At 35.0% G+C, this 18,264-nt stretch overlaps 2 protein-coding genes and 1 pseudogene across 2 annotated transcripts; 2 read left to right on the forward strand and 1 right to left on the reverse strand.

Moving 5' to 3' along the window:
• The first annotated feature begins 944 nt into the window (after nucleotides 1–944).
• LOC133298102 (guanine nucleotide-binding protein-like NSN1) lies at nucleotides 945–6,600 on the forward strand. The gene is made up of 9 exons (XM_061497337.1): nucleotides 945–1,050; nucleotides 1,189–1,433; nucleotides 1,742–1,850; nucleotides 1,968–2,144; nucleotides 2,232–2,446; nucleotides 3,470–3,734; nucleotides 5,327–5,506; nucleotides 5,635–5,846; nucleotides 6,000–6,600. Exons 1-9 carry the CDS (start codon nucleotides 1,032–1,034, stop codon nucleotides 6,360–6,362), a joined length of 1,785 nt encoding a protein of 594 aa, XP_061353321.1. The 5' UTR covers nucleotides 945–1,031; the 3' UTR covers nucleotides 6,363–6,600.
• Nucleotides 6,601–7,945: 1,345 nt separating this feature from the next.
• On the forward strand, nucleotides 7,946–8,925 carry LOC133298104 (polygalacturonase inhibitor 2-like; annotated as a pseudogene).
• Nucleotides 8,926–10,889: 1,964 nt separating this feature from the next.
• LOC133298105 (polygalacturonase inhibitor-like) lies at nucleotides 10,890–11,876 on the reverse strand. The gene has a single exon (XM_061497338.1). The coding sequence runs from the start codon at nucleotides 11,874–11,876 to the stop codon at nucleotides 10,890–10,892; it is 987 nt and encodes a 328-aa protein (XP_061353322.1).
• Nucleotides 11,877–18,264: the final 6,388 nt, after the last annotated feature.

Raw genomic sequence — 18,264 nt, forward strand, 5'->3', positions numbered from 1 at the left:
GCGAAATCACTATTCCAACGATCCACTTTGCATGTCAATTGGACTCAAATGCAAGGCCACATATTCTCAATTCAGATATGGTATTGGACGTTGTCTACCTAAATGAAGAAATGGGTGAAAAATTACATGACGAACATATCCTCAACTTTTGCACAAAAAGTGAAAATCTACTACCAAATCTTTTTTGCAGACTTGTGAGCAGATTTATGACAGCTCACTTTTTAGGGATATTTTTGTAATTGCCACTTATTTTTCATCTATATATTACCTCAAACCAAACATAGACTTTATAAAATTTATCTAATTTTTCCGGTAAATTTTTTTCCAAGCAAACAACTTTATTTTCCTACCAAATTCACTTTCCAACCATTTCCATATTTACATCTTTCTAGTATTCAAAAATTTTCTCCTCAACCAAACGCCCCCTTAGTGAACTACGTCGTTTTGGATTATAAGATTAAGAAATTATAATAATAAACACTAATATAATCTTGCAATATATTATAATTATAAAAATACTTAATTTTCGTCCCAAAACGATGTCATTTTGGGTTTATCGGATATAACTTATTTTCATTGACTCGAGAAATCTTTTACCCATTTAAATTAAGGAAAAAATATTTGTATTTTTAAAGGATCTATAACATTGTGTTATTTTAGATCCTAACCATTGATTTCCATTAATTAACGGTTAATATTTATTGATTTTTATTACGAATAACTAATTAATTTATAAGTTTAACTCAATAAATCCTAATCGTTGAGTAACATAAATTAACAAATAGAATTTAAAATGTATAAAATTATATGTTTTAAAAGAACAAGTATTTTTCTTTGAATTTATAGGTCCTAATTTAACCCATAAAAAAATATTTATTTATTTAAATAACCGACCCGAATGAACCCGCTATGTACGAGAGTTAATATTAAACCCTAAACCACAAAAACGAAGGCGCAAACACTCTTTAGCGGCAGTAGTTTCCCCTTCAGCTTCTTAGGTTTTTTCTCTTTTCTAACCGAAGAATCACACAATGGTGAAGAAGAGCAAGAGTAAGAAAACTTATGTTTCTCGCTTCAATTGATTTTCTAAGTTTATAGCCATATCACCATCATAATCATCATAAAATAATTGACTTTTATCTGATGGAGTTGTTGTTCTTCTTGTTGTTGTTTTTTTTTATTTTGCAGAGAGTAAGAGTAAGAGGGTTCCATTGAAAAAGAAATATAAGATTATAAGGAAGGTGAAGGAGCATCAAAAAAAGAAGGCCAAAGAGGCCAAAAAGCTTAATCTGAATCGCAAAAACAAGACCGAGAAGGATCCTGGAATTCCCAATGATTGGCCTTTTAAGGAACAGGAGCTTAAGGCCCTTGAAGCTCGAAGAGCTCGTGCTATTGAAGAATTGGAGCAAAAGAAAGCTGAGCGCAAGGAGAGGGTATTGTTTCATTTTATTATTGTTATTATTATTATTATTATTATTATTATTAATTTGCTAGAACTATACGATTTTTGTCTATAGATAATTAGATAGTGTAGACAGGCACACAAAAACATACTGTTGTTTTTTCCATGCTTAAATGAATTCAAAGACCTATGTGAATATTTCTGTGTTATGCCTGACTTTAGTAGCATTATCGAAATTCGTAATTTTTTACCTAGTTTTGTATGCAGTTGTAAATTAATATAATTCCTATTTTTTTTTTTTATAATTTGAAACTTGACTCTGCCTAACTCTTGTTTCAGGCTAGAAAAAGGAAATTGGGCTTGTTAGAGGATGATGATAACTCCAAATTGGTTGAAATGTCTTCTGCAAAAGACAGTAATGATTTTACTACAGTTGTGAAGACTAGAGGTGTTTTTAATATTTTTATTTTAATTGGCTGAAAATTTGGCTTAGGTCAAATATTTATTTGCCTCAGTTCATTGCTATTCTTATATTTATTTCTTTTTATATGACTTCTATTTGCAGTTGATAATTCAGATAGGGCCTTTTACAAGGATTTGGTAAAGGTTATTGAAGCTTCTGATGTCATTCTGGAGGTCCTTGATGCCCGGGACCCCTTGGGTACCCGTTGTGTTGATATAGAAAAGATGGTGATGAAATCGGGACCTGATAAACATCTCGTATTGCTTTTAAATAAAATTGGTAACTTGTCTGATAAATTTTGACTCCTTTCTCTCCTTTTAGGAATGTTAATTTTTACATTGCTAATCATTTGTGTTCTTTACTTAGATCTTGTCCCACGAGAAGCTGTAGAGAAGTGGCTCAAATACCTTAGAGAAGAATTACCTACTGTGGCCTTCAAGTGCAGTACACAGCAACAAAGATCAAACTTAGGGTGGAAATCCTCTAAAAAAGCTAAATCAAGTAATATTTTGCAATTAAGTGATTGTCTTGGAGCTGATACTCTCCTCAAACTGTTGAAGAATTACTCAAGAAGCCATGAGGTAACTGAATTATTTGGAACAAAGATATTTTTTCTCATAGAAGTAGAGTTTTTGCTTTTAATGTTATCTCAAAGGTTTATTGGAAGATCATAGGATTCTTATGTTCAAGCTTTTCTTGTCCTTTCCCTTTATTTTCTGTATTAATGTTTAATTGCTTGTCACAATATGTCTATGTTGACACTTCATATATTTCATCTAAATTGTATTTTGCTCATGATGGTTTGCAAGTATTTTATGAATGTGGTTGAATTATAGTTCTCTTTTTATTTTATTGGTTCAGTCACATTAGCTGTTCGTATAATCTCAATGCCATAATATAATGAAAGTTTTTTTGCTGAATTTGAAGTGCTTTTGAAGCACTGAGTTGTCACTTGATGGCTTATGGCACAGAATTGGCTTCTCTTTAGTGTGCTGCTTATGGCTGCTACCTTCGGATTATTATCTCAGATCTGCAGCTTTTCTGCATTTCTTGGTTTGTGTGTCTCTGTAGCATCTCTTCTTGAGATAGATGAGGAGATTTGGAGAGCGCAGTGTTATATCTTTGTTATCCCGTTTGTGTTCCATTTGTTTCTTTCTTCATGTATGTATGCTGGTTGCACCTTTTAGGTTTAGGTATTCCATTATGATTTTTATGTTCTGCTTGTTCTGATCATTTAGCAAAACTAAATTATAAACTTTTAAGTTTGAAGGATATGCTATAGGTTGCCTCTTCATGCATGTATGCTGGCTGGACCTTTTAGGTTTAGGTATTCCATTATAATTTTTATGTTTTGCTTGTTCTGATCATTTAGAAAAACCAAATTATGAGCTTTTAAGTTTGAAGGATATGCTATAGGGTGCCTCTTCATGGGTGGTTCCATCAGGGATTTTGCATTTGACTGACTTTTTTCTTTTCCCTCTAATTCATATAGCTTTTCTTCTTTTCCCTCTTATATTTAATTGTTTGTTATTTTTATAATTGTCTATTTGATTTTAGATTATTTGTTGTTGATCTTCATTTATTATGCATCCTTGTCTTGACAGATCAAGAAGTCAATCACTGTGGGTTTGATTGGCCTGCCCAATGTTGGTAAGAGTAGTCTTATTAATAGCTTAAAGAGATGCCATGTTGTCAATGTTGGTGCTACTCCTGGGTTAACAAGATCAATGCAAGAGGTTCAATTGGACAAAAATGTTAAGTTGCTGGATTGCCCTGGTGTTGTTATGCTGAAGACTCAAGAAAATGATGCTTCTATTGCTTTAAAGAATTGCAAGAGAATTGAGAAGTTAGATGATCCAATTAGCCCAGGTATATAAAGGCATTTTTGTCCCTTATTGATTAATCTGCTTATTTAGGTCTTTATATAAGAGTAATGCAGTTCGAATTGGATGGTTGAATCTTTATTACAATATCATGTAAATAAAGTAGTAAACCAAATGAACTTGCAACATTGAAGAAAGGCACTCTTTCATTTTATGGAGCATGCTGTTTATGACATTCTTTGGTGCATTTGGCTCGACCAGAATGCGTGCTTATTAACTTGTTATGGGATAGGATTATGTTTGTTGCTTCTCTCTAGTGTTTTGCTCATGGTTGTTTTTAGGAGTTGCTCCACGGTAAATAGTTGATTTATTGTCTTTTTTGGGGAATCTCTCAAATTGTATTCCTTTTTTATTAATAAAAAATTCAAATTTTGATCAGCCAAGGTCCTTCCTCTAGTCCCTAAAATAGTGATGAAGTTTTTATCCTGTTGTACTTCCTGCAATTTTAGCACGGGAGACATCTCTATCATTTCCTCTTGCTTATGGTACATTCCGGTCATTTTCTAAAGCAGAAGATGCTTCTTCTTCATGGAGGAAGAGAGGGTGAATGTTCATACAAAAATGTTATTTCACCCTCCACCCTTTATGTCTCATTTCTTCTATTTTTCATCATCCTTTGTTCATTTTATCTTTAGGTTTCGATTACCTGAAATATTTCCAACTTTGGTCTATATAACCCTGGTGCTCAGTTAAGGGAATTATCTATTGAGATCCCACACTCTAATAATCTCTCCCAAAACCAACAAGTTGTTTTAGTTTGTTTAATGCTAAATATATTACTCTATTCAGTTTAATCCTGGCCTATTAGGGCATATTTTTGGAATCCAAACCCAAGCTACTTGATTTGTTTGTTTAAGAACATGAACCAAACAAGTCAATTCTAGCCTGGATTCTAGGTGCTATATTGCTTTGATGGGCTCAGTCCCACTTTCAGCTGTCCTTTTAACCTCACCACCTACCTAGCCTTATTCTTTTTGGTTTTGAATTATCTCCTTTTTCTCTGACCTTCAGCCGTCCTTTTAAACTTAGCTCTTTCTGGCAAAGTAACAAAAATATGTTGTCGCTTATTAGAACAAATATAAAGTCATGAAAGTATGCTGTGTATTTTGTCAGCATTATCCAAAATTAAAAGAAAATATATGAAGTTATGGACATGAATGATCGCATCAGAGGGAGAAAGTTAGAGAAGCACCTATGAGGTAAAGATGACATAATCTCACCTAAGATTGTTTGGTCAGATCAGGAGAAGACCAATAGAGGTAAAAACAGGTTGAACAACATGGAGGATAGGCTGATGATGAGAGGTATAGGAAGACCAAGGAAAACTCTCAGAGGTCTATTGATAAAGACCTTGATATAGTTGGCCTTTGCTAAAATTTGGTTTTTGACATAACACAATGGCACCACTAGTTCCATATAGCCAACTCCACTTAGTGTAAAAAAAGTTTTTGTTGTAGTCAAAATTGAAAGAGTTTGGCTTCTTTCAGGCTAATTTTCCATATAGCCTTATCTTGACTCATGTTTCCCTGACCAAATGGAAAAAAAATCTAACTCTTCCTTTTTTCTTGGGCAATGCAGTGAAAGAAATTCTCAAGCTCTGTCCAGCCAGGCTGCTGGTAACCCTGTACAAGATTCCAAGTTTTGATTCAGTTGATGACTTCCTACAGAAGGTTGCTACAGTTAGGGGCAAGCTCAAGAAAGGTGGAATAGTTGACATTGAAGCTACTGCAAGAATCGTTCTTCATGATTGGAATGAAGGTATACATACATTGAGTTTGTTTAGGTTTAAAAGCAGAGACATTGAAACATGTTTCTTTTGAAGGTGAAGAATAGGAAGAACTTGATGCTTTACAAAATTAAGAGAAATGTCTACTTGCATGTTTCAGGTAAAATTCCATATTATACCATGCCCCCAGTTAGGGATCAAGGGGAACCTTCAGAGGCCAATATAGTTTCTGAGTTCTCGAAAGAGTTTAACGTTGATGAAGTCTACAACAGTGAATCTTCATTTATTGGGAGCCTTAAATCTGCTGATGACTTCAATCCTGTTGAAGTTCCTTCAAGTTGCCCTCCAAACCTTGATGAGACAATGTTAGAGGTATGTTGTTGATGATGTTGATTTAATGTCATTTAAATTCGGAGAAAATGCCTTGGAATTTGGCTAGTTTTTGTGTTAATCATAAATAGTTTTAGTCTTTTCACATTTATCAATTAAAATATCTTATTGTCTTACAAACTATGCATTTTATAGGATGATGTACAAATTGAACCCTCAGTACAAGGCGAAGGTCCCGACGTTGATGAATCTATGGAACATGATGGTGATGATGATGATGATGATAGCAAGAACAAGGTGAACAATGCAGCTAGTAGACAAAATGAGAAATTATATACAGCGGATGGTATACTTAATACAAAACTTAGGCGAGCAGAGAAGAAAAAAAGGAAAAAGGCTAACAAAGCCTCATCAGATCCCATGGATGATGATTATGACTTCAAAGTTGATTACATCCAAAAGGGATCCACAATGGATGTTGAAGGGAGCAAAAGTGAGGATGATGAAGAACAAATCAACTCTGAGGTGCCTATGTCTGGTATTCAGGTTGATGAATGATGGGGAAATGGACACGTTTATAATTTAGACATGATGTGAGGTTGGGCTTTTAAATTTCACTTTTGGTTTCGCAGATTTTAAATTGTTGCAGTTGTTGATCCATTATTTGTACATGTTATTCTGGCAAGATATGCACAAAATTTTGGATAAGGTCAAGAAAAGTGTCCAATTGAGGTATCTGGCAATGCAAATGCAAATTTTTTCCAGTTATTTTTACTGCTCTATTTGTGACTCTTCTGTCTCCTTAACGGTTCGGAATAACTCATTGCGATGAGTACCGTTAGTTATACTGTGAATGGTGACAACTCTTAAAATTCCAGTCATTGTTCTTGAGTTCTAGTGTGAATGGTTTTACATTTTCGTATTGTCTAATTTAAATTTGATCTTTGTAAGTGTTACAAATTTTAAGACGGGAAATCGCTTGGGGATTTTGGGGGTTCCTTATTTCAATCTTGTAACTTATTCCTTCATTTTTTTTGTGGGTACCAACTTAACCCCTTATTTTAGATTGAGTAACGTTATATCCTAAAATATTGAAAAAGTAGAAGAAAGACAGGTTATATTTACAATTTCTTTTTTTTGCTTATAACTTTTATAATCAAATTTTAACTATTGATTTTCACTAATTTGATAATTATAATTTATTTATTGTGGTTTAATAAATTATAAATAAAAATTAACGGTTAAGATTTGGTTGTAAAAACTATAAGCGAAAAGAGGTTGTATATATAATTTTTCTCCGGAAAATTTTTTTATATGTTGGAAACTTAAAAAGTATTTGATAGATAAAATGATTATTAGATTAATTCATTATTTGATAGATAAATACAATTTGATGGTTATAATTGTTTATTGTGATCCAATAAATTAAAATCATTAGATTGACGAAAATCAACGGTTAAGATTTAGTTGTAAAAGTTATAAGCGAAAAGATATTGTAAATATAAATTTCTTTTGAAGAAAAATTTATATGTTGGAAACTTAAAAAGTATTTGATAGATAAAATGATTATTAGGTTCATTCATTATGAAGATATAGAATGACTTGCTAGATTTCTTTCATTAGCTCAATTGAACATCTCATTTTGCGTGACGACGGACTAACCATTTTTCTTATATTTTCCATTGCCAATTACTATTGAGCTTCAATTTAAATCAAATAATTTCTGGGTTTGAAAAACAGCCACGATTTTTGTGGATAAGTTAACCGTTTATAATACAAAATAGTTAATAATATCACGTGTAAAATTTCTATATACTAATTTTTATCTAAAGTTTCTTGATTGTATTTGACGGACATAGAAAAGATAAGCTGTTTAAATTCTTAGTCAAATGTGCTTTCACTAGCTAAAAAAAACTATACAGATTTCAGCAATTTGCTTCAAATTGAATATTTGGCCCATTGAATATAGACACCTGTTTTGGACTATAAGTACTTCTCAGTTCATACATTGCATGGCAAGCCATTATTATGCCAGCTAGCAAGCAATATCTTTCTACCTTAAACTCCTAATCCTACTATATAAACCAATGCTTACACCATCCATTTTTCTAACCCCAAACTCAAGACCCACCTTGAAAACAATGGCAATGGCAACATTGATGTTCCTCCTATTCACATTGCTCTCTCATGCAGCATTAGAAAAGTGCAATCCACATGACAAAAGAGCCGTTCTCCAAATCAAAAAAGACCTAAAAAACCCAACCTTTCTCTCCTCTTGGAACCCACACACTGATTGTTGTGACCTTACTTGGAAAGGGGTATCTTGCAAATACCAAACAAACCGGGTCCAGTCTCTTACCCTCTTAAACAACAATCACCCCTTTCAAATTCCAACCTCCATAGGTAACCTACCTTACCTTGAAACACTTTTCTTCCCAAAACCTCACTGGCCCAATCCCTCAAGCCATTTCCAAACTCACCAACCTCAAATTCCTCGCAATAAGCTCCACAAGTATATCAGGCCCAATACCTAACTTTGTGTCCAAACTAAAAAGCCTCATTAGATTGGATCTCACAGAAAACAATCTCTGTGGGACCCTCCCTCTCTCTCCCAATTGCATGATCTCACAGGGATTTTCTTTGACAACAACAAACTTACAGGCCCAATCCCTGATTCATATGGGTCCCTCAATAAGTTACAAACATCGTCCCTCTCACAGAACACGCTTATAGGCCCAATCCCAATGTCCTTTGCAAAGTTGAACAACTTGTACTATATTGACTTGTCTAGGAACATGCTTGAAGGTGAAGATGCATCCATGCTTTTTGGGACCACCAAAAGGGTGGCTGTAATGCACCTTTCGAAGAACTTGTTGGCATTTGATTTGGGGGAAGTGATGTTTCCTAAGAACTTAACAACGTTGGCTGCGAGTCACAATCAGATCTATGGGAAAATTCCTGTGTGAGCACAACATTTGTTGTTCTTAAATGTTAGCTACAATAGGCTGTGTGTGAGATTCCAAAAGGTGGCTATCTGCAGAGCTTTGACGTGTCTTCATACTTTCACAATAAGGGCTTATGTGGGTCTCCACTTCCAAGCTGCAAGAGACATAAGTTCTAGTTAATTTATAATGTGAAATGGTTCGATATAAATCATGTGTTCTTAACAGTTCGCATGTGGTTTTATTGGTCCACATGTGATACTTGTTGAAAATAAACAAAAATTTACTTTGAAGAAATTTTGTTTTCTACATTAATGGTGTTGAGAACCATGACAAAAGCCAAAAAATAAAATAAAAATGAGTGGTGGAAAGAGGAGTTAGTAAATATGTAAAAGTGTGCATCACAAGCCAATTGATATGGGACTTTTATAAAACAAGATTATCCAACTATTAACTAACCAATTGACAAGTTATCAAATTTATCATCCTCTAGCTAAATCAACAAGTGAATTAAATTACATTACTAGGACGTGCCTATGGATAATTAACTTTTTTCACCCCATTTTTAATGATCCTAGGCCGTCTAATTTTTTTTTAATTCATTAAAGGATTCCTGAATTTTAATTTATTTTTATTTTTTATCTGGAACATTGCTATAGAGAGCATGAAGCTCCCTATTCTATAGCCTGGGTTGAGACTAGATAAACATTTGTTGTGGTTGGAAATTGGAATGCACTTCTACGCTATTATTTGAACAAGTTTTGTGCTGGAATAATGCAAGTGTGAGGACATCGTCTCGTTGGAAATATTTAATATACTCCCGTTGTACTTACATCTAGCCAATAAAAATATGACTTATGCAGATATGTTTCCTGATGAGAGATAAAAAAAAAAACTCTAATATTATACTTACGTATTTTTTGAAATACATAGCCTGTAATTTCATTTTGAATAGGAGTAATACCTACTATTCAGTGCGATGAGAGTACTAAAAATACTCTCCGCCTCAATATATGTATTGGGTAGAATTCGCATATGCTGTCATAACTCATTATCAAATGGGTATGGTTTACTTCTGCATCCTAATTCAAAGTTCTATTGAGATTTTGCTTCTCTTTGTAGCAATTGTGCTCTTGGAGATATTGATTTTTCACGTAGTTGTGGTTCATATTCATAAGAAAACTTATGCAATATGTCCTCTTCCCACCTATACTAATCAGATTTTGAGTTGACTTAATTTTTGAGTTTTTCTAGACCTAAAAATATATCAATTTTTTTTTTCATGTAAAGAAATTATTTGTTTATTGGTAACTACTTTACTCTGTTCATATTTTTTGGCTTATGTGAAGGATGCATTGATCTCTCATGAGGACATTATATAGTTTCTGTCAACCGAGATATGGTTCCCTCTTCTCAGAATCGAGACCTTGAATCTATTGCTGTGAGTTCAATTTACATGGAAATATTTTCCATATCGAAGTTTCAGGCATCTGTTTTGGTTTTGGAACAGTTACTAGAAAGTTCATATTTGTCTAAATAATTTTTTAACTTTACGTGACATATGGCTAAATTCATTGTGATTTTCTTCAAATTAGTTGAAATCCCAGTTTTATGGAGAAAGCCTACTTTCCTTTACCACATTGGTTTGTGGTTCAAGTTCATTTGAATTTTTATACTTTAAAAAATAGGTATGGTTTAGTTCAATTTGAATTTTTATACGCATAGTATCCATTCGGTTTAATTTAGTTTTTAACTCGAACCGAATCACATTGGTAAAGTGATTTGGTTTTTGAGGCAAGTAATGAATATGATTCTTTTGGTGCAATTTGAATAATTTACTTTTCTTCACACCCCTAATTTGAAATACAAGGAAAATAGTAAAGATATTTTTGCAACAAACACGCTTCCTCATGATAGAGGAAATTATAATTTTGTCTAACAACACCAAACTCAGGAATCGAAAAATAAATAAATAAATAAAAAGCTAATTAGAAAATCTCAAAAATTTAAAACAGAGAGACACACATACATGACAGATTAATTATTCCAAACTGGTGTTAGTCAATGGTCATTAAAACCACATGCGGCTAGCAAAATGACCACATTATTTATTCGCAAAATGTAAATGAAATAGAAACAGTCATCACTTGCAGCTTGGAAGTGGAGATCCGCACAAGCACTTGTTATGAAAATAAGTGTACACATCAAAGCTCTGCAATTTGCCACCCTTTGGAATCTCACCACAAAGCCTATTGTAGCTCACATTCAAACTCAATATATTTTCCATTCCCATAGGAAGGTTCCCATATATCTGATTATGACTCACATCCAACGTATTTAGTGTCTTAGACAACTTCACTTTCCCCATATCAAAATCAAACTTGTTCCACGAAAGGTCTAATGATACTGTCACTTTGGTGGACCCAAAAAGCATCGAGGCATCACCTTCAAACCTGTTATGAGACAAGTCAATAATGGAAGAGTTCAACCTTGCCAATGACAATGGGAGTGTCCCATAGAGTTGATTATGAGAGAGGATTAAACCAGCAATTGGGTTGTTCTTGAAATTCCCATATGAATCAGGGATTGACCCTGTAAGCTTGTTGTTTTCAAAGTTAACCGATGAGAGATTAGGAAACTGGTCAAGAGAGTGAGGGAGTGTTCCAGAGAGGTTGTTGAATGATAAATCAAAGTTAATGAGGCTTTTAAGTGTGGTTATGAAGTTGGGTATTGGACCTGATATGCTTGTTTTGCTGATTGTGAGGTATTTGAGCTTTGTGAGTTTTGATATTGAATGTGGGATTGTGCCAGTGAGGTTTGGTAATAGGAAGAAAAAAAGGGTTTCCAAGTAAGGTAGGTTACCAATTGAGGGTGGAAATTGAGAGGTAACGTGGGTGTTGTTTGAGATAGTTAGAGATACTACACGATTATTAACGGGATAGCAATCCACACCATACCATTTTGTGTTGCAGCAATCAGTGTGTGGTTTCCATGAGGAGAGAAGTGTTGGGTTGTTGAGTTCTTTCTTTATTTGGAGAAGTGCTCTTTTGTCATGCGGATTGCACTTTCCTGAAAGTGAAGGTGCAGCATTAGAGAGCAATATGAATAAGAGAAATAATGTGGTTTTCATTGCCTTTGTTTTCACGGGGGATTTTGAGTTTGTGGTGAGAAAAATGGATGCGGAAGTGTTTTTTTATATAGGCAGAGGAGTTGACTTAATAGGCTGTTTGAGATTTTTTTTTTTTTTAAGTTAAAGTTAAAAGAAAGAGTTTAAAAAAAAAATTAAAAACTGTTTGATGATTATATAAAGCTTTTATGAGAATTTTGAGGAAACAATTTGTTACATATTAGGATGAATTATTAGGGTAAAGATTAAAATTGATAAATATAAATTTAGAATAAGGATGAAACTGAAAAATAAATAAAAAAACTCTAAAAAACTAATAGGTATCTTAAAGAAAAGCTCATCTTGAAAGCTTTTAGTTTTTGCTTTTTTATTTATCATAATAAAAAAATATTTTAATAAATTTTTTTTATAAAAATATATTTGATTAAAATTCTGCTAACAAGGAAAAAGATAACTAAAACTAAGAATTCTCATACAGCCCTAAGCAGTAATATGTGCTCACCAGTGATCAAGAGCAAGCTAAAAAACTATCACCTTCTTATTCGGGATTAGTCTATAAATCCTTTTTTCTGCCCGGATTATGGAGAAATCAAGAAATTTGATTCACCCCATAAGAAATAATTAAAATAATGGAATTAAAAAAAAAAAAAATCACAGTTGAAACGATATTACAAGTTTGCTTGCATTAATTATCATTACGCAATTCCGGTCAATTGACAGAATTATTGTGTGAAATGTGTGTGCTCATTTATACGGATTATATATTAATATAGGCTCAACATCATTATCATTGGCAAGATCTCTAGGGAAATCAAACGTCAAACTCCACCCACCTGAATGGTGTTAGTGTTTTATTTTTGAGAAATGCATCAATCATGTATGTTTGGTTAGAAAAAATATTACTGAAAAAATTGGGTTAAATTTTTTGAGTGTATGTTTGATTGAAGGTAAAATATTGATGAGATAATTGATTAAATATACTAAAATACCCTCTTTTTTTCAAATTGATGAGGGTATTTTAGTCTGCATCATTGGTCCTCTACTTTGCCCATTTAACTGGGCAACTAAAATACCATTTATAAATTGTCTTTTTAAACAGTAATTTTTGCATGCAATTCTCAAATGCTATGCATCTGTGGTGTCTGAGAAAAAATTCAAAATCGGTCTACCAAACGTGACTTGTCTAATTTGCCAATCTTAGATATATGAAAAAGTCTTGAAATAACTTGAAACAAACACCACCGGAGACTTTCTGAAGTCTACCCTTTTTATTAACGCGAGAACACAAGTTATGCAAATCAATAATGTTACCGTACTTATTCTTGATTAAAGCCCGAAAACTTTAATCAAAATGTTGTGTATCCCAAGAAAAAGTTACGTAATGCTAGTATAAAGCATTGAATAAGACAATCATGCTTTTTATTTTCTGTTAATCTTATAGCATTGTGGGTCTCTGATAAATGTCGTTTTCCATATGAATGCCATGGCTTCTTGTATATTTCATAAGAGCTTTGTCAGCAAAATTATTGTAACGAGGACACCTCGTGAAGCATGAGGAATATTATAACATACTAAAAAGTATATTATAAGAAAAAGGACCCACCTACTACTTTTGATAGATTTTCTTATCCACAATTGTGATAAAGTTAGAATTCCTGTCCATCGAAACGTTTCACAATTATCACCTGTGCATTAGAGATTAGGTGACAGCTAGTGTGTCTTGCCTTGCCTTCATCTTTTTTTATCATCTTCATCCATGTATCCATCCCGACGTGGAGGATGTTGTGGAAGAGGACTATACGTGGAGAATTATCCATTGTTTGAGACAAGGGGAGTCAGATGGTTTGATTGAAAAAAAAAAAAAACAACAGATAAAACACACACAAGTTGCATACCGCGGTGACAATTTGTGATGAAAGTAATGCAGAAGCCACTTATGCCACCTGTGTTTATTTATGTGCCAACTATCATCTGTTATTAAGAGCAGTTCCTCTTTTTACAGAAAGTAGTTAGTAGTTAGTTTCTTCAGTTTACTTTATCTGAGAGCTCTTGGTGCAACCTAGGGTTGCAGAGAAGAAAGACAGAGAAAACTCTGATCGAAGAAAAGAAGAAGAATTGTTTTATTTCATTTGATTGATTGTTTACATCTCAGTTTATGTGTATTTATACATCTCATTATCTACACTAATGAGTATTCCTAACTAACTAACAACCGTCTAACACCAAGGGATAGCTTTAGTTGCCATGTTGCTCAAGTTGCCACGTTGTGTCTTCATGTGAAGTCACGTGCCCAGGCTGGTGCTCCACGTACGCGAGTGGATGTTCTACGTGTTGTATCATTGCCCTCCCCAACGACAGAGACCTTGTCCTCAAGGTCTATATGAGGATATGTCCTTCTCAGATCACCTTCAAATTCCCACGTTGCATCCTCAGGGACAGCTTGTGACCATTGAACCAAAAATTGACGTTGATTCCTGTGTTTGCCGTGATCCACTTTGTTGTCGAGTACAACTATTGGCTGTTGGACAGGACGATTGTCGATTGACTCCAATGGCAACAAAAGAGTAGAGGCTAAGGGATCACCATAGAATTTCTTCAGCACCGAAATATGAAAGCCAGGATGGATACGAGATCCTTCTGGCATTTGAACCTTGTAAGCTACACGACCCACAATTGCTATTATTGGAAATGGACCAAAAAAATGTTTTGCCAATTTGTGGCTGGAACGTTTGGCCACTGATATTTGACGATAAGGCTGCAACTTCACTAGCACATAGTCACCTATACTGAATGAACGATCCTGGTGATGTTTATCTGCAAGGGTCTTCATTCTATTTTGAGCCCTCATCAAATTCTGCTTGAGGCGAATCAACAAGGTGGAACGCTCCGCAAGTATAGTATCAACTGCTTCTAACTTCAGTAAACCACGTGGGTAATGAGGAATGGAAGGTGGAAGACGACCATATAAAGCTTGGAATGGGGACATTCCAATTGAGGAATGTATTGCTGAGTTATAATGAAACTCAGCCCATGGAAGAATAGAAGACCACGAAGCATGTTGCTCAGAACAATAAGCTCGAAGGTATTGTTCCAAATAGCGATTTGTGACCTCAGTTTGGCCATCTGATTGGGGATGGTAAGTTGTACTCATGTGCAACTTTGTGCCACTGAAACGAAAAAGGCTTTGCCAAAATTGACTCAAAAAGATGCTGTCACGATCAGATACCAAGGACCTGGGAAAACCATGAGACTTAACTATGATCTCAATAAACAATTGAGCAACCATAACTGCTGTGAAGGCGGATGCCAGAGATCCAAAGTGTGCATACTTTGTTAGTCTATCTACCACCACTAGAACGACATAATTATTTTTTGATAATGGCAAACCTGTGATGAAGTCAAGGGTCAAATCATCAAAAGCAGCTTCAGGAATAGGCAATGGTTGAAGAAGACTAGCTGGTGGAGATGTTGTAGCCTTCACTCACTGACATATAGCACATTGTTGAACAAAATTCTTGACATCTAGCCGGATCTTAGGCCAGTAAAATGAAGCTGAGAGCCGTAAGAATGTGCGCAAGGATCCAGCATGACCCCCACTAAAGAAGAATGAGCCTCTTCCATTAAAGTCTTCTTTAAAGATGAAGTTGAGCTCAAAAGGTATCGTTGTTTATGAAACAAAATGCCATCCTTTTGAGAAATATTATTATCCACTAATTCACCCTTAACCAATTTTGCATGTATTGCCACCAGATCCAATGCTGTCTCATTTTCCTTCTTTACAGTTCCACCAGGTTGCATGAGATTTCTGACAAACACACATTGCAAGTTGCCTCACCATCATGTTGTCTAGACAGCCCATCAGCTACACAATTTAAATTGCCAGGTTTATACTCAATAGAAAATGAGTAGCCCATCAATTTGGAGACAAATTTCTGGTGTTCTAGAGTGTTGATGACCTGTGACAAAATTTCTTTGATGCTCTTATGATCTGTACGCAAAACAAAATGAGACCCCAAAAGGTATGGTCTCCATTTTTTTACTGCTTCAATGATGGCTGTGAATTCTTTAATGTAAGTGGAAGCAGCTGCCAGCCGAGGGCCAAGCTTTTTGCTGAAAAAAGAGATGGGTTTCCCTTTTTGAATCAAAACTGCTCCAATTCCTGAATTCGATGCATCAGTCTCCACACAAAATGGCAATGAAAAGTCAGGTAAAGCTAGCACCGATGTTGAAACCATAGCTTGCTTGAGGGTGTCAAATGAAACCTCTGCCTCTGGTGACCACTGCATGCATCTTGTGACAACAAGTTGGTGAAAGGAGTAGCTATAGATGCATAGCCTTTCACAAAACGCCTGTAGTAGCCTGTCAGTCCAAGGAATGCACGAAGCTGCTTCACTGTTTGAGGACGTGGCCATTGAACCATTACATCCACTTTAGTAGGATCAACTTTCACTCCTAAACCCGATACCAAATGACCCAAATAGTCAATTTCATCAACATCAAAAGAACATTTGCTTAGTTTGACAAAAAATTCATGGCTATTCAAACAATTTAGAGCACTTTCTAAATGATGTATATGTTCGGGTAAAGAGTTACTGTAAATGAGAATATCATCGGAAAAAACAATGATAAATTTCCTTAAAAATGGTCTGAAAATATTATTCATAGTTGACTGGAAGGTAGATGGGGCGTTTGTTAATCCGAATGGCATTACAGTGTATTTGTAATGACCATCATGTGTTCTAAACGCCGTCTTTGGGATATCATCTTTATTCAATCAAATTTGGTGATAGCCAGCACACAAATCCAACTTAGAAAAGACATATGCATGACAGAGTTCATCTATAGTGGGAATAGGAAAGCAATCTCTTACCGTTATTGCATTTAATGCTCTATAGTCAATGCACATACGCCAGGTATTGTCATGCTTCTTCACTAACAGAACAGGAGAAGAGTATGGACTCTTACTCTCTTGGATGAATCTGGTTGACATCAATTCCTTAACTTGCTTATCTATTTTTGCCTTCTAGAAGTGTGGGTGACGATAAGGCTTCACATTGACTGGTTTAGAACCTTCAATGAGATGAATTGAATGATTAATATCCCTTGAGGGTGGCAGACTCCTGGGAACTTCGAACACCCTCTGATATCGCATTAAAATCTCCCACAATTCTATAGGAACCTTATCTTTCAGTGTGCACAATTCGGCATTGACTGATTGATGTGGAATGGTATCTTGCTGTATCAAGAAACAAGAGGTTTGCTTAGCTGCTATTGCCTGGCAACTATGTAGCATCACTCGTTCCTTGTTCAAAATAAACTCCATAGTCATACTTTTGTACTCATGTGTGACCCTCCCCAATGACTCCAACCATGGCATGCCTAAAATGACTTGAAGGTGTTTCAGGTCCAATGTCCACAGCTCAACCACAAATTCTTTACCTTGAATGACTAATGATACATCACAGCATTTTGTATTACACAACAAGAATTGACCATTACCTAACACCACCTTCATGCATTTTGTCTACACAAAAGGGACACCAAGCTCCAATGCCAATTCCTTCTGTATGAAGTTATGTGAACTTCCAGAATCGATTAGAACACCTACCCTCTGGCTCCTGATCATTACTTCCAGCTGCATGATCTGGTTATTGCTGGGCATGGACAAGGAGTTCAAGAGACCCTCTTGTGGAATGACATTATTTGCTTCGGGGCACCAAACAATTTGCTCTTCCCCTTCCCCACCATCATCATCCGGTTCAGCAATCAGAAGTAACATCCTTGATTTACACCTATGACCTATGGTCCACTTTTCTTCATGTAACACCCCGCGTATACCCGGTTTGTTAACATGTCATCGTATTAAGCCACGCTTAATTAAAAGTGCGAAATATCTTTTTCTTTTCAATTATGACGTCATTATCATTACCAAGTTGAATTACTTAATTCATTTCCAAAACATTGTCTGTATGTAAATTGCAAAAGATAGCTAACTGAAATACTTCAATATATAGATAAGTGTGAGTATCTAAGTCAGAGATCTACAACACGTAGTCCGGACAATATCCTGATACATTAATACTACTCCGAACTAAAAACATAAAGTCAAGTCAATGTGGCATGAACAATTCTCATGCTCACCAAATAACAACATAATCAACAGAGTCTCAGCTCAAAGATCCATAACATGAAACTAAGAACATAACAGCAACAAATATCATCCAGCATCTAAACATAAACAGCATAAGCAGAAATATCAGCTAAGCTCCGGCCTCCTGCCGCTAGAGGTCTCAACCCCCGCATTACCTGAACCTGAAATATGTGCCCCAAACGTGGGGTGAGATCTCTAAACAGAAATCTCAGTAAGACAAGGGGTCCTCAAGGATCTCCC

The sequence above is a fragment of the Gastrolobium bilobum genome, unplaced genomic scaffold, assembly GCF_033153095.1.
Source record: "Gastrolobium bilobum isolate Gb01-03AN ecotype WA unplaced genomic scaffold, APGP_CSIRO_Gbil_v1 utg7053, whole genome shotgun sequence".
Taxonomy (NCBI): Eukaryota; Viridiplantae; Streptophyta; class Magnoliopsida; order Fabales; family Fabaceae; genus Gastrolobium; species Gastrolobium bilobum.

Excerpts from the sequence above, each read along its gene's own strand:
- LOC133298102 (XM_061497337.1), top strand. Across the intron at positions 2,447-3,469 it reads ATTACTCAAGAAGCCATGAG|ATCAAGAAGTCAATCACTGT; the intron begins GTAACTGAATTA and ends TTGTCTTGACAG. Across the intron at positions 3,735-5,326 it reads AGATGATCCAATTAGCCCAG|TGAAAGAAATTCTCAAGCTC; the intron begins GTATATAAAGGC and ends TGGGCAATGCAG.
- LOC133298105 (XM_061497338.1), bottom strand. The coding sequence starts at position 11,876 with ATGAAAACCACATTATTTCTCTTATTCATATTGCTCTCTAATGCTGCA.